The sequence below is a fragment of the Scyliorhinus torazame genome, chromosome 16 (assembly GCF_047496885.1).
Source record: "Scyliorhinus torazame isolate Kashiwa2021f chromosome 16, sScyTor2.1, whole genome shotgun sequence".
In the NCBI taxonomy this organism is placed as follows: Eukaryota; Metazoa; Chordata; class Chondrichthyes; order Carcharhiniformes; family Scyliorhinidae; genus Scyliorhinus; species Scyliorhinus torazame.
Window position 1 is genome coordinate 160,732,868 of NC_092722.1, and position 14,491 is coordinate 160,747,358.

General features: G+C 46.8%; 1 protein-coding gene across 13 annotated transcripts in view; it reads left to right on the forward strand.

Moving 5' to 3' along the window:
- The window catches only part of LOC140393179 (fibroblast growth factor receptor 2-like), a 240,526-nt gene that overhangs the window by 196,256 nt on the left and 29,779 nt on the right, over positions 1-14,491 (forward strand). For all 13 annotated transcript variants that reach the window (XM_072479334.1, XM_072479333.1, XM_072479335.1 and 10 more), the window contains 3 exons: positions 2,669-2,817; positions 13,504-13,625; positions 14,012-14,122. In XM_072479334.1, coding sequence (XP_072335435.1) covers positions 2,669-2,817; positions 13,504-13,625; positions 14,012-14,122 — 382 coding nt within the window. The remainder of the gene's footprint in view (positions 1-2,668; positions 2,818-13,503; positions 13,626-14,011; positions 14,123-14,491) is intronic.

Here is a 14,491-nt window from a genome sequence, read left to right on the forward strand (position 1 = left end):
TGAAAATATCTTGTCTTCACAATTTTTCATGTCTAGCTGGTCTCCTAAAAAAATAATCACCAACTTGAATGCTTTGCACTCGTTGATTAAAACTGGAGAGTAAGTGCATGAAGAGTAATAGTATACATGAATGTGATTCACATTCGGGGAGAAAAAAATTAACCATCATGGGAGGTGAATCTATGGAAAAATCTATGCCTGGATGACCTCCAGGAGTTTCAAGTACCCTATTACAAACATTGACAGCATGGGTACTGCAAGAGCTGCAGTTGATGATTTGGGTTAAACTGAGTCATACAAATGAGAACCAAATGTGCCAGAGCTGATGGTAATACTGCCAACAGACTGGTGTAATAGACTATAAACTGAACATTTACCAAAAATGACAGCAACAAAAAAAATCTGGTTTCAAAATAACTCCTCCAGGAAATAATTTGTGATACTGTATTTCGTATGTTCAGGAAGAAACTTTAAAAATTAGCTTGATTGCTAAAAGGCTTTATCTCAATGCCATCGGACATGGCAATCTATCAGAGGTTAGTTTTGCATAAATTTCAGCCCACTCCACTAGTGTTATCACTTCCCCATTGAATCTTATTTGGGGCTATCAACTATAATATTATTTCCCTGCTCCTTTGTGTCCTTCAATATCTATAAACTAGTTAATCTTGTCGAGCGGATATGGAATTCCCTTTTAAATGGTGTGATTGACTTGACTTTAAGTTAAGAGGGGAAATAAGTAATGGGAACCTGAGGAGCAACTTTCTTTACACAGACGGTGGTACGTATGTGGAATGAGCTGCCGGAGGAAGTGGTTGAGGCAGGGACATTGACAACATTTAAAAAGGCATTTGGACAGATACATGGATAGGAAAGGTTTAGAGGAATATGGGCCAATTGCAGGTAATGGGCTTTTTGGTTGGCATGGACCAGCTTGGGCCGTAGGGCCTGTCTCCGTGCCATAGATTCGATGACTTCAGTAGCTCCTTGAGTTAAAGTTTTCAAAATCCTAATAATCCATTAACTTAAATTATTTCTTTCTGCTTTTAAGTATTAATCCTAAATTTGAGAGATTAATTGGTCCAACTGAAAGTTTGAACTGGCAGCCAAACATTAATCACTGTAGAAATGTCAGTGCATCTTTGGGGATCTTGCCTATTTTAATGGATGCATTTCTTTCGCAAAGTGTGCCGAGTACATCAATGCGGCTGTGCGATGGCCTGGCAGGACTATTTCTGACAAAATTTACTCCTCCAAAGAAATAAAATGCTTCACAGTCACCCAGTATTTTTCATTTAGCAGACTAGCCAAGAACAAGCAGATTTGAGAATTGACTGGGAGAAGGCTGGGATTCAAATTCTTCCTTTTGTTTGGGCCAAACATTTAACTGGTAAAACAGTAGATTTGCCCCTTTTTGTAAAAAAAAGACATTTTTTTGTGAAGTCTTTCCTGACAGAAAATTTAATAACAGTTTAAATTGTTAGTTGCGTCTATAAACTCATAAATGCAAGGCCGCAGGATTCTATGGGCGGAATTCTCTTGCATCCCAGCTGCCTGGTTTCTCGATGGTGAGAGGCGGCGCTGACAGTGGGGTTCCCTACTCCCTCCGCTGTCAATGGGAGCTCCCATTGAAGACACCCCACACCACCAGGAAACCCGTGGGCGGGGACCCGTACGCTGAAGGCGGGACCAGAGAATTCCGCCGCCAGTGAATAGACAGAAAATACTGACCTTTAATTCTCAATCTCTGGAAAGGCCTAAACTTCGAACTGTGTATTTCTTCACTCAACCCACGAGTTGTATGATAATCCAATGTACTTATTAACTGGTTGATTTTGTACCTCATAGGGGTCCATTTTAACTCTCAGGTGGGAACACGGCCTAGTGAGAGGTCGGCCCGTCCAGGAGCAATGGTGGGGCCCCGCCAATTTTAAAGGCTGGGCCTCATTAACGTGCTGCTGGCTGCGTACTAACCACAATGGCAGGGCAGTCGGCAGTAAGCGGCTGCCCAGCCAGTAAAACGTTACGACTGGATGCGGTGCCAAGGACCACAAGGAATGGTCCCTGGCACAAAGGTAGGTAGTAAGTAGGGAGGATCCATGGGTGATGTAAGTCAGGGGCGGGGGGGGGTGGGGGGGTGGGGGGGGGTGGAGGGATGGTGGGGGATACCTGGGGCACGGGAGGCCTAAAATTTACTTGTGAGACCAAGAGGACCACTCTTGCTCCTTCTGACCCTCAAAAGAAAAATGTTTTTAAAGCCTACTTTGAGGCCTTTTGTAGCCCAGGCTCCTTTTCCTGGCCCTGGCCGAGATGCCATCCAGGTTTTTCTTCGCAACCCTGAGGATAATATTGCAGTCAGTCCTGATGATGTCATTGGCACCCTATTCGCCTTTTTATAAATGGTCACCGTTGTCAGGCAGGCAGTCCTTTGCGCTTGGCGGGATTGGGTGGGATGCAAGTGGGTTTGTCGAGTGCTCCAATTTAACTGCTCTTAACTTTAAATCTACTTTCCACCAGATAATAGAAAGTAAAATTCCCTGTAAACGCATTCATTCAATAAATACAGACACTTCATGCAAATAGCTTAGTATACAGACGTAGTTAACTATTCTGCATTGCGACATTGAGGATCATTGGCATTTTGTTTCTTCATTGTTGCTGTAAACAGGTGTCTGCCGACTCTAGCTCCTCCATGAATTCAAATACTCCCCTGGTGCGGATCACTACACGACTCTCATCCACGGATGCACCAGTGCTAGCTGGAGTTTCAGAATATGAACTTCCAGAAGATCCAAAATGGGAATTTTCACGGGACAAGTAAGTACCCACTGTCATATTCCCAGCCATTTCCCCAAGCTATCAAATTCATCAAAGTTTAAATTTAAAAGTGTTATCAGTTCATTTTATTCAGCTGCTATACACTTACGTGAAGACATATATTGAGAAGTCTACTGCAAACCTTAGGAGATTGCTAAGGGTGCCCCTGTGATAGAAATCTGATTTTGTGGTTAGCTATAGAAAAGATAGATAAAAGGTTTAATGAAGAAATCCTGGTTGGAAAAATCCTTTTAATCCTTAAGAGTAATTGACTAAATCAAAATATATTAACTATGAGAGTGTGGAAAAAGCTGACTAGCTGTGAACTGATCAGATAAGACACACCATTCTCACATTTTGCAAGTTGTTTGAAGACTGCTAGTGAATGCAAGGCCAAATATCAAAAAAGACCCTTTGTGTTATGGAGAACTGGGCTGACATCCCAGTTCTGTTTCGATGGTAGCGGCTAGTCAGCCCATAGTGTTAATTTCTTGTGGGAAACGTGTTTCGCTCAGACCATCATGGAAAATTACCGCAAATCGTTTATCTCTCAAATCTGCCAGACAGACACTTCAGTCGAATTAAGTGAATTATAAATTAGTTAAAACCAATAACAGATGTAAAGAGAACAAAACTTTTAAAGATAGTAATCTCCTTAAAAGTTCAGTTGTCAGGATGAGAAAACACTGTTTTTTCTATTCCGGAATCTTTCTTACCTAATCTCTGAAACCTATTCCCTTACATGCTTTGCAAATCGCCATGTTTCTTTTGTTTAAATCACTCAGCCGTTTTTAATAGTGGGTATTTGATTTGAAGAATCACAGAGTTGTATTTTAGAACTCAACCACTGTATTTGCCAAAGCCAATCAATCTGACTAGCTTGTTACCAGGCTAATTGGAACTTTCTAAATTTTGTATTGAAAAATTGACTTTATCAGTAGACACTAAAGCTGACGAATAAAGTTTCAAATAACTTTACCAAGAAGCGCAGTCTGGAATCTCTGTTATTTGGGAACTAAGAAGGGATAACGCATATCCAGGGTTCCGAACAGACACAGAGATCCATCACCCTGTTTTATTACCATCTTCGCAATCCTTTTTAAATCAAGAACAAAAGAAATTTCATCTATGTGACATCTTTCATGGCTGTGGGGTGTGTCCCAAAGCTTTTCCCAGCTACTTATTACGTTTGAGGTATTGTTCCTAATGTTAACAAACATGGCAGCCAATCTCTGCGTAACAAGATCTCTCAAATAGCATTGAGCGTAATGACTGTTTTTATATTGATTGTGGTGGCACAGTGGTTAGCACTACTGCCTTACAGAGCCAGGGACCCGGGTTCTATTCCGGCCTCGGGTGACTATGTGGAGTTTGCACGTTCTCCCTATGTCTGCATGGATTTCCTCCCGGTGCTCCAGTTTCCTCCCACAATCCAAAGATGTGCAGGTTAGGTGGGGTTACAGGGGTATGTGGGGGGAGGGGGAACAGACCTGGGTAGGGTGCTTTTTTTGGAGGGTTGATGCAGACTCAATGGGCCTCCTCCTGCACTACAGGGAGTCCATGATATTTATTGAGGGATAACTATTGGTCACAATATCAGAGGAATTCCCTGGCTACCTTTGAATAGTGCCATATAGGATTTTCTGCATTCGCCTGAGAGGGTAAGCAGGCCTCTGTTTAACATCACATGCAAACAATGGCATCTCTGACAATGAGGCACTCCCATGGTAAGTCATTAGAATGTCAGCCTAAGTTGTGTATTCCAATCCTGGATTTGAGGCTACACTTCTAACTCAAATTACAAACACCTGTTTTAAATTCAGTTATTTAAATTTTTATGCTCATCACAGTGAGAATGGATTGTGGATAAACAAAATCTATCTTTTTAGACTCCGTTCATATGTCATTTAGTTCCAGTTCCTCCCACGTTGTGTCAACAAAGTTTGTATGTGCGCCTGAAGAGATCCAGCCACCACTGTGCCAATTTGACATTTCGCTTTCCATACCAATGTCTCTTATGGCCTTTCTGCTGCAGTTGATTAATTAGCACAGAATTCGTTTTTTTTTGTTGTGCGCTAATGGCCACTCGGAACTACACTGATCTTTCAATTCATTTACTTAAAATAGCCAACAAGGCTCTAAACTCATCTGCCTGGATTAGATTGGAAACAAACTGCTTGATCTAGTATGAGACTTAATGAAAATATATGCAATTATCAAAGGTAGTAACTTCTGAAAGCTAATCAGGGTGACGGTTACAATCTTCTAATAAGGAATCACGGAGCTGAAGTGTTAACTCTGCTTCTCTCCACAGATGTTTTCAGACCTGCTGGGCATTTCCAGCATTTCTGTTTTCGTCCCATTTCCCAATATTTTACGGGTTGCAGCACTTCCAAGTGCATTCCAAGTAATTTTTAAATGTGGTGAGGTATCTGCCGGTACCATCCTTTTCAGGTTCAGTGTTCCAAAACCTTTGGGTTAAAGATTTCTCCTCACTCCCCTCTAATCCTTCTTTCAATTACTTTAACTTTATACTCCCTGACTATTGGCCTCTCTGCTACAGGAAATAGGTCATTTCTATCCACTCCATCTGCACCCTCATCATTTTATACACCTCGGTTGAATCTCCTCTCCGTCTCTGTAATATCCCGCCTACGGGATCTACGGGGTGGGAGTGATTGTCATCCCCGTGGTCCTCGCGGACTACGAGATCCCCCGCTAGGGGCAGGGTAATTAACCAATGTATAAAAGATCAGTCAGTGAGGTACCGGCCAGAGAGGAACCCAATCGGGGGCTACTGGGCACTGTATATACCGTATTGTAAATAAATCTAGTTCTCCACTTTACTCGGTGTGGACTCTCCACGTACTTATTAAAATGTCCTCTGTTCCAAATAAAACAACCCAGCATATCCAGTTTTTCTTCAAAACTAAATTCTCCATTCCTGGTAGCATCCTCATAATATCCTCTGCATTGTGAGTGCACATCCCTCCTATAATGCAGTGACCAGAACTGCACGCAGTATTTCAGCTGTGGCCAAACTAATGTTTTATACAGTCCTAGAAAGACCTTCATGCTCTTTATATTGTATATACCAGCTAGTAAAGAGAATATCCTATATGCTTTCTTGATCATCTTATCTACCTGTCCTGCTACCTGTAAGGATCTGTGGAAATGCAGGCAACGGTCCCTATGTCCCTCTACACTTGCTCGGTACCCTACCATTTATTGTGTATTTTCTTGCCTTGTTTGCCTTCCCAAAATGCCTTACCTCACACTTCTTTGAATGTTCTGCCCTGCTGACTGGCCCATTGATATCTTACCACAGAGTACACCTATTTTCCTCCCAGTCAATCACCGGGTTAATTTTCTTGTATCATCTAGGAACTTATTAATCATACTACCATTCTAAATCATTGATTTTTTTTTTTGATTTAAAAAAAATATATATGTTTATTCAAATTTTCCAACACAATTTTTAACAAACCCCCCCCCCATAACAAAAAGAAAGAAACACAAACTCAACAGTCAAAAATTATAAAAAACGTATACATTGGGTTTCCCCATATACAGTAACCCCCCCATATGACATTCAAAGGTACCCGTAGGGAAGCCACCCCCCCCCCCCCCCCCCCCCCGAAAGAAACCCCCCACCCTTGGGTTGCTGCTGCTGCTGCTGACCTCCTCCTAACGCTCCGCAAGATAGTCTAGGAACGGTTGCCACCGCCTGAAGAACCCCTGCACAGACCCTCTCAAGGCAAACTTTACCCTCTCCAGCTTAATGAACCCTGCCATGTCATTTATCCAGGCTTCCACACTGGGGGGCTTCACATCCTTCCATAATAACAAGATCCTCCGCCGGGCTACCAGGGACGCAAAGGCCAGGATACCGGCCTCTTTCGCCTCCTGCACTCCCGGCTCGTCCGTTACCCCAAATAGTGCCAACCCCCAACTCGGCTTGACCTGGACTTTCACCACCTTGGGCATAGTCCTCGCGAAACCCATCCAGTGCCGGGCACGACCAGAACATGTGGACGTGATTCGCCGGGCTTCCTGAGCACCTCCCATATCTAACAGGGGCTGTTTAGTACAGGGCTAAATCGCTGGCTTTGAAAGCAGACCAAGGCAGACCAGCAGCACAGTTCAATTCCCGTACCAGCCTCCCCGAACAGGCGCTGGAATGTGGCGACTAGGGGCTTTTCACAGTAACTTCATTTGAAGCCTACTTGTGACAATAAGCGATATTCATTTCATTTCCTCCACCCCAAAGAACCGACTCAACCTCGCCCCTGTCATATGCGCTCTATGAGTAACCTTGAACTGTATTAGGCTGAGCCTGGCGCAAGAGGAGGAAGAATTAACCCTACTCTGGGCATCAGCCCACAGACCCTCATCTATCTCCTCCCCAAGCTCCTCCTCCCACTTGCTCTTTAACTCCTCCACTGAGACCACCGCCTCTTCCTGCAGCTCCTGATAAATCGCCGAAACCTTGCCTTCTCCAACCGATACACCCGAAATCACCCTGTCCTGAATCCCACCTGCCGGAAGCAGCGGGAATTCCCTCACGTGCCGCCTCCCAAACGCCCTCACTTGCATGTACCTAAAAGCATTTCCCGGAGGTAACCCAAACTTCTCCTCCAGCGCCCCTCGACTTGCAAACGTCCCATCTATAAACAGGTCCCCCATTCTTCTAATCCCTGCCCGATGCCAGCTCCGAAACCCCCCAAACATCCTTCCCGGGACGAACCGATGATTCTCCCGAATCGGGGACCAAACCGAGGCTCCCACCTCGCCCCTATGTCGTCTCCACTGCCCCCAGATCTTCAAACGTCGCCGCCACCACCGGACTCGTGGTGTACCTTGTTGGCGAGAGCGGCAGCGGTGCCGTCACCAGCACCCTCAGGCTCGTGCCCACACAGGACGCCATCTCCAACCTCTTCCACGCCGCCCCCTCTCCCTCCATTACCCACTTACAGATCATCGCCACATTGGCAGCCCAATAATAGTCGCACAAGTTCGGCAGAGCCAGCCCTCCCTGTCCCTACTACGCTCCACAAACACCGTCTTTACCCTCGGGGTCTTATTTGCCCACACGAAACCCATGATACTCCTACCTACCCGTTTGAAAAAGGCCTTGGGAATCATAATGGAAAGGCACCGGAACACAAAGAGAAACCTCGGGATAACCATCATTTTAACCGACTGCACCCTGCCCGCTAGCGAGAGTGGCAGCACATCCCATCTTTTGAAATCCTCCTCCATCTGCTCCACCAACCGCGTCAAATTGAGTTTGTGCAGAGCCACCTGGATCCCTAAGTACCGAAAGCTCCTTTCCGCCCTCTTCAACGGCAGGTCGTCTATCCCCTTTCCCTGGTCCCCTGGATGCACCACAAAGAGCTCACTTTTCCCTACATTGAGCTTATACCCCGAGAAGTCCCCAAACTCGCTTAGGATCTGCATGACCTCCACCATCCCCTCCACTGGATCTGCCACATACAACAACAGGTCGTCCACATACAGCGACACCCGATGTTCCTCTCCCCCTCGGACCAGTCCCCTCCATTTCCTGGACTCCCTTAGTGCCATGGCCAGAGGCTCAATTGCCAATGCAAACAACAAGGGGGACAGTGGGCACCCCTGCCTCGTCCCTCGGTACAGCCGAAAGTACTCCAACCTCCGCCGATTCATAACCACACTCGCCACCGGGGCTCTATATAGCAACCTGACCCAGCTGATGAACCCCTCCCCGAACCCAAACCTCCGCAGCACTTCCCAAAGATACTCCCACTCTACACGGTCGAAGGCCTTCTCCGCGTCCATAGCTGCCACTACCTCCTCTTCTACCTCCACCGAGGGCATCATAATCACATTGAGGAGCCTCCACACATTAGTGTTTAGCTGCCTGCCCTTTACAAATCCCGTCTGGTCCTCATGAATCACCCCCGGGACACAGTCCTCAATTCTCGTAACCAGCACTTTTGCCAGCAACTTAGCATCCACATTGAGGAGCGAGATCGGTCTATACGACCCACACTGCAGTGGGTCCTTGTCCCGCTTCAGGATCAGAGAGATCAGCGCCCCGGACATTGTCGGGGGCAAGGTCCCCGCCTCCCTTGCCTTATTGAAAGTCCTCACTAGCAACGGGCCTAGCAGGTCCACGTATTTCCTGTAAAACACGACCGGGAACCCATCTGGCCCCGGGGCCTTCCCCGCCTGCATGCTTCCCAATCCTTTAACCAGCTCTTCCAGCCCAATTGGCGCCCCTAAACCAGCCACCTCCTGCTCCTCCACCCTCGGGAACCTCGGTTGATCCAAAAATCGTTGCATCCCCTCTTCCCCCGCTAGGGGCTCAGATCTGTACAGATCCCCATAGAAGTCACTAAATACCTTGTTTATTCTCACCGCACTCCGCACCGTATTCCCCCCGCTATCCTTAACTCCACCTATCTCCCTTGCTGCCTCCCTCTTACGAAGCTGGTGTGCCAGCATCCGACTCGCCTTCTCCCCATACTCATACGTCGCCCCCTGCACTTTCCTCCACTGTGCCTCTGCTTTCCCGGTGGTCAACAGGTCGAACTTCGTCTGGAGGTTCCGCTGCTCCCTGAGTAGTCCCTCCTCGGGGGCCTCTACATATCTCCTGTCCACCCTTAAGATCTCCCCCACCAACCTCTCCCTCTCCCTGCCCTCTCTCTTCTCCCTGTGGGCCCTGATGGAGATTAACTCTCCCCTGACCACCGCCTTCAGCGCCTCCCAGACTACCCTCACCTGCACCTCCCCGTTGCCATTGGCCTCCAAATATCTTTCAATGCACCCCCGCACCCGCCCGCACACCACCTCATCCGCCAATAATCCCACATCTGGACGCCACAGCGGGCACTGGTCCCTTTCCTCTCCTAACTCCAGCTCCACCCAGTGCGGGGCGTGGTCTGAGATGGCTATGGCCGAATACTCCGTTCCCTCCACTTTCGGGATTAGCGCCCTACTCAAAATTTAAAAATCTATCCGGGAGTAGGCTTTATGGACGTGGGAAAAGAATGAAAATTCCCTGGCCAGGGGCCTGACAAACCTCCATGGATCCACTCCCCCCATCTGGTCCATAAACCCCCTAAGCACCTTGGCCGCAGCCGGCCTCTTACCCGTCCTGGACCTAGAGCGATCCAATGCTGGGTCCAGCACCGTGTTGAAATCCCCCCCCCCATTATCAAGCTTCCTACCTCCAGGTCCGGAATCTGACCCAGCATGCGTTTCATAAATCCGGCATCATCCCAGTTCGGGGCATATATGTTTACTAGTACCAACCGCACCCCCTGCAACCTACCGCTCACCATCACATATCGACCTCCATTACCCACTACAATATTTGCCTCAAACGACACCCGCTTCCCCACCAGTATTGCAACCCCTCTGTTCTTCGCATCCAGCCGTGAATGGAATACCTGCCCTACCCATCCCTTTCTCAGCCTAGCCTGATCTGCCACCTTCAAATGTGTCTCCTGGAGCATAACCACGTCTGCCTTCAGTTCCCCCCCCCGACCACCTCTCCTACTTCCAGCTCCCCTTTGGCCAATGCAGCAGCAACCCTATACCACCCCCCCCCCCCCCCCCCCACCGCTAGATCCACATCTAGCCCTTTTACTCCCCCCATAACTCTCCCGTAAGTCTGCTGACCCCGCCCTCTCCCGCCATTCCATCGACTCCCCCTCCCTGGCAGTCAGTGTGCGCTCCTCTCCAGCACCGCCCATCCCCCCCCGGCCCCCAACCCCGTCCTTCCCTAGCGCGGGAAAAAGCCCTCGCTTTCCTGAGCAGGCCCCGCCCCCTCTGGCACAGCTCCTTTTGCGGCCTTGCCCCAATTCCCCATCCCCGGGCCTCCACTCCCCCTCTTCCTTCGTGGGGGTCTGCCCCTCCAACACCGACGCCCACACTCTCCCACAGTCTCCCCATCAAATCCCTTCACCCATCCCCATCCAGCACCGAAACCAATGGAACATTCCCTAAACGTAGTAAACACCATATACACAGTAAACATCCCCCACAACAAACCCTCAATTTGAGTCCAACTTTTCAGTCCGTATAAAGCTCCATGCCTCATCAGGCGTTTCAAAATAGTGGTGCCGATCCTGGAACGTGACCCACAATCGCGCTGGCTGCAGCATACTGAACTTCACCCCCTTTCGATGGAGCACCGCCTTAGCCCGATTGAAACCAGCTCCCTTCTTAGCCACCTCTGCACTCCAGTCCTGGTAGATTCGGATCTCCGTGTTCTCCCACCTGCTGCTCCGCTCTTTCTTGGCCCATCTCAGGATACACTCTCTGTTCATAAAGCGGTGAAACCTCGCCACTACAGCCCTTGGCGGCTCGTTGGCCTTGGGTCTCCTTGCTAGGACCTGGTGAGCCCCATCCAGCTCCAGAGGCTCCCGCGCCCATCAACGAATTTAGCATCGTGCTCACATATGCCCCAGCATCGGGCCCCTCCACTCCTTCGGGGAGACCCAGAATCCGAAGATTCTTCCTCCTCGACCTATTCTCCAGGTCCTCAAATCTTTCCACCCACCTCTTGTGCAGCGCCTCGTGCGCCTCCACCTTCACCGCCAGGCCCAAGATCTCGTCCTCGTTCTCCGAGGCTTTTTGCCGCACCTCCCGGATCGCCGCCCCTTGGGTCTTCTGGGTCTCCACTAGCTTCTCAATCGCCACCTTCATTGGCGCCAGCATTTTGGTTTTCAGCTCCTCAAAGCAGCGTTTAAGAAACCCCTGCTGCTCCTGCGACCACTGCGCCCATGCTGCTTGGTCTCCACCCGCCGCCATCTTGTTTTTTCTCCCTCTCACTTTTCGCTGCTCCAAGATCACTTTTTTCACCGCTCCACTCCTGGTCCAATCCATATAATGTCGGGGGGGCCTTGCTGTCACCTTCCCACACTGGATGCCGTCGAACAGTTGCCATTGGGGGCCCCTCTAGAGAGCCCAAAAGTCCGTTCCCGGCGGGAGCTGCCGAACGTGCGACTTATCTAGGCATAGCCGCAACCGGAAGTCATTCTAAATCATTGCTATGCAATCATTGATCATGAAAAGCAAGGAACCTAATGCCCCGCAAAACCCCAATGGAACATCCCTCCATATACAAAAATATCCATCAACCTTTTGCTTCCTGCCTCTGAACCAATTCTGGATCTGCTTGCCAATTCCACTTTGATCTCGTGGGCTTTTATTTTTCAGGCCAATCGGCCATGTGAAATCTTGTTAAATGCCTTGCTGAAATCCAATTATTCCACACCCAGACACAGAAAAATGTGTAGTGTATTACAAGGTGGTGGACAGCAATTAGCTTTGGTGTGCATTCTTTTTTTACTTCAAGATTTTATTCCCAATTCTCTCCGAACAGCAACAAAAAGGTGCGCATGACAACAGGCTTCAAAAGACTGAAGCATTAATCCCAGCCCTTCACAACTGAAGCTGGGGAATTGGAAGGTGGTCAGGGGTGCATTTCCTGTATTAAGTGGGAGACATACTTCAATGAAAGTGCATCACAGTTTAGATAATGCAGAGTGGGTAATCAAACCGAGGGCTTCCACTCTGTAGTATCAAGGATTTAGACATTGATCTTATTACGCCAATTATTTTGAACATTAATCGACTAAGCAACCTCTATTTCTGACCCAGTATTTTTGGAAAGCACCCAGGACGATGACAGATCCACATTTGTCATTCTCTGGGTAAAAAGGTGGAATAAAGAGGTAGAATCAGGTAGGTTAGAAGACAGACCTTCTAAAAAGCATTTGTAAAACAATATACTTCAAGGAAAACTATGAAATAGCATTTCTTTTTTGAAAAAAATCATCTGGACTTGGGTTGTAGTTGTGGTGTGAGAAATTTCTCCTTGGGAAACAAGGTATGCAATCTTCTTGGTCTATTTGTTCCCAGCAAGTATTTCAATTAAATTAGATGGTTCTAAAAAGCAGTGTACTCTAATTAACGCCTGCATTATTCTGGCCAGTGCTGCAGTCTGTGAACCTACTTGTTGCTTAGAAGCCTCGGGGGGACATAGTAAATGTGGAAAATTTTAGTGCATCAACATTTAAGAAAACAGTGGTTAACACTAATGTAGGTGGAGCGGGTTTGCAATGAAAGAGAGCTTTGAGAGTCAGCTATTAGATCTTGGGCACATTTCTAGCACAATGAAAGGATTGTAGAATTCTGGTAAATGCACTATCTAATGGAACTTAAATTGACCACCTGCAAATGTCAATGTTTGTCCAACGTCGGCATTTAAAAATGCAGTAAACTAATCGAGATCCTAAGTGATACAGGCTCACTAAAATGTAGATGTTCGATAGGATTAAAAGATGCATGCTTTATGGGAACATGGGTATTTAATAGAGCACTGATACTATTGAAAACATTTTAAAAGCAAATCAAACTGAGCCTCCAATTGTACTTAACAATGTTTAATCTAAATGATACACCTATAAATGTTACTCTATTTTCAATGGATATTATGACTTAAATTGCCAGTTATTACTTGACATTGCTTTCCTGGAACATTCGGACAACATATATGGTGTTGTGTAAATCTCCTAACTGACCGAGGGGGCATGGTTCTTTTGGCTGCAGAGGACATTGAAGTTTCCATTTCTGTGAAAATTACAAGCAAAATAAGTCCAACTGTGCTAATCTCCTGTTTTCATTTTAAAGGCTGACACTTGGCAAACCCCTTGGGGAAGGCTGCTTTGGTCAAGTTGTGATGGCAGAGGCTGTAGGAGTTGACAAAGATAAACCAAAAGAACCACTCACTGTGGCTGTGAAGATGCTGAAAGGTAAAGAGGGAATTTAAGACCGCATTTATTTATTTTTGGGGAGTGAAGGCTGACCTTGGAACGGTCAGATATTTAATAACTGACCTCTCCATTTATTTGGTCGTGTGAAAATGTTTCGGCTAGTTAGATGAACACTTATAAGGAAATCCATGGAATCAAACATAAACTTCACAATTTCTGCACTAACTAAATGGTGATGTAACTTTTTGAAAGGATTCAAGCCTGTTTCACATTTTGAAGATTATTGAACCAATGAAAGAGGGGCACCTTCCATTCCACGACTCTCAGTCCCAAGCAAATTTGGCTTGCATTTGTGTGCATTTCTAAATTAACTATGGTTCTATTTGGTTCTACTAAAGATATAATATTAAATTCAATCTTCTCAGATGATGCCACAGAAAAAGACCTCTCCGATCTTGTTTCTGAGATGGAGATGATGAAAATGATTGGAAAACACAAGAACATCATCAATCTGTTAGGAGCCTGCACGCAAGATGGTAAGCAAAAGAACAAGCCAACTGAGCACAGCAACAAACTTTATGATTTCTGCACAGAAGGATGGAGCTGTAGCTCATATCTGTCAGTCTTAGTGGAGTTGCCAAATGGAGGTTAGATCATTTCCTTAAAGGGAGAGAGAGAAAGCAACATTACATGAAACACCCTGCTCAACAATTGCATTTTCTAGCTGTTTGGTAAAACTGACATTAGCACAGACCGGCGAGTGGCTCACTACCTTCCCTCTTGAAGCATTATATCATACAACATAGACCCACTATCAGGTATACATTACACCATCCGTTAAGTTGACATTCAATTTCCCAGAATTAGTCCAAAAATGATCTCTAACTACAGAGGGTTTACTTCCA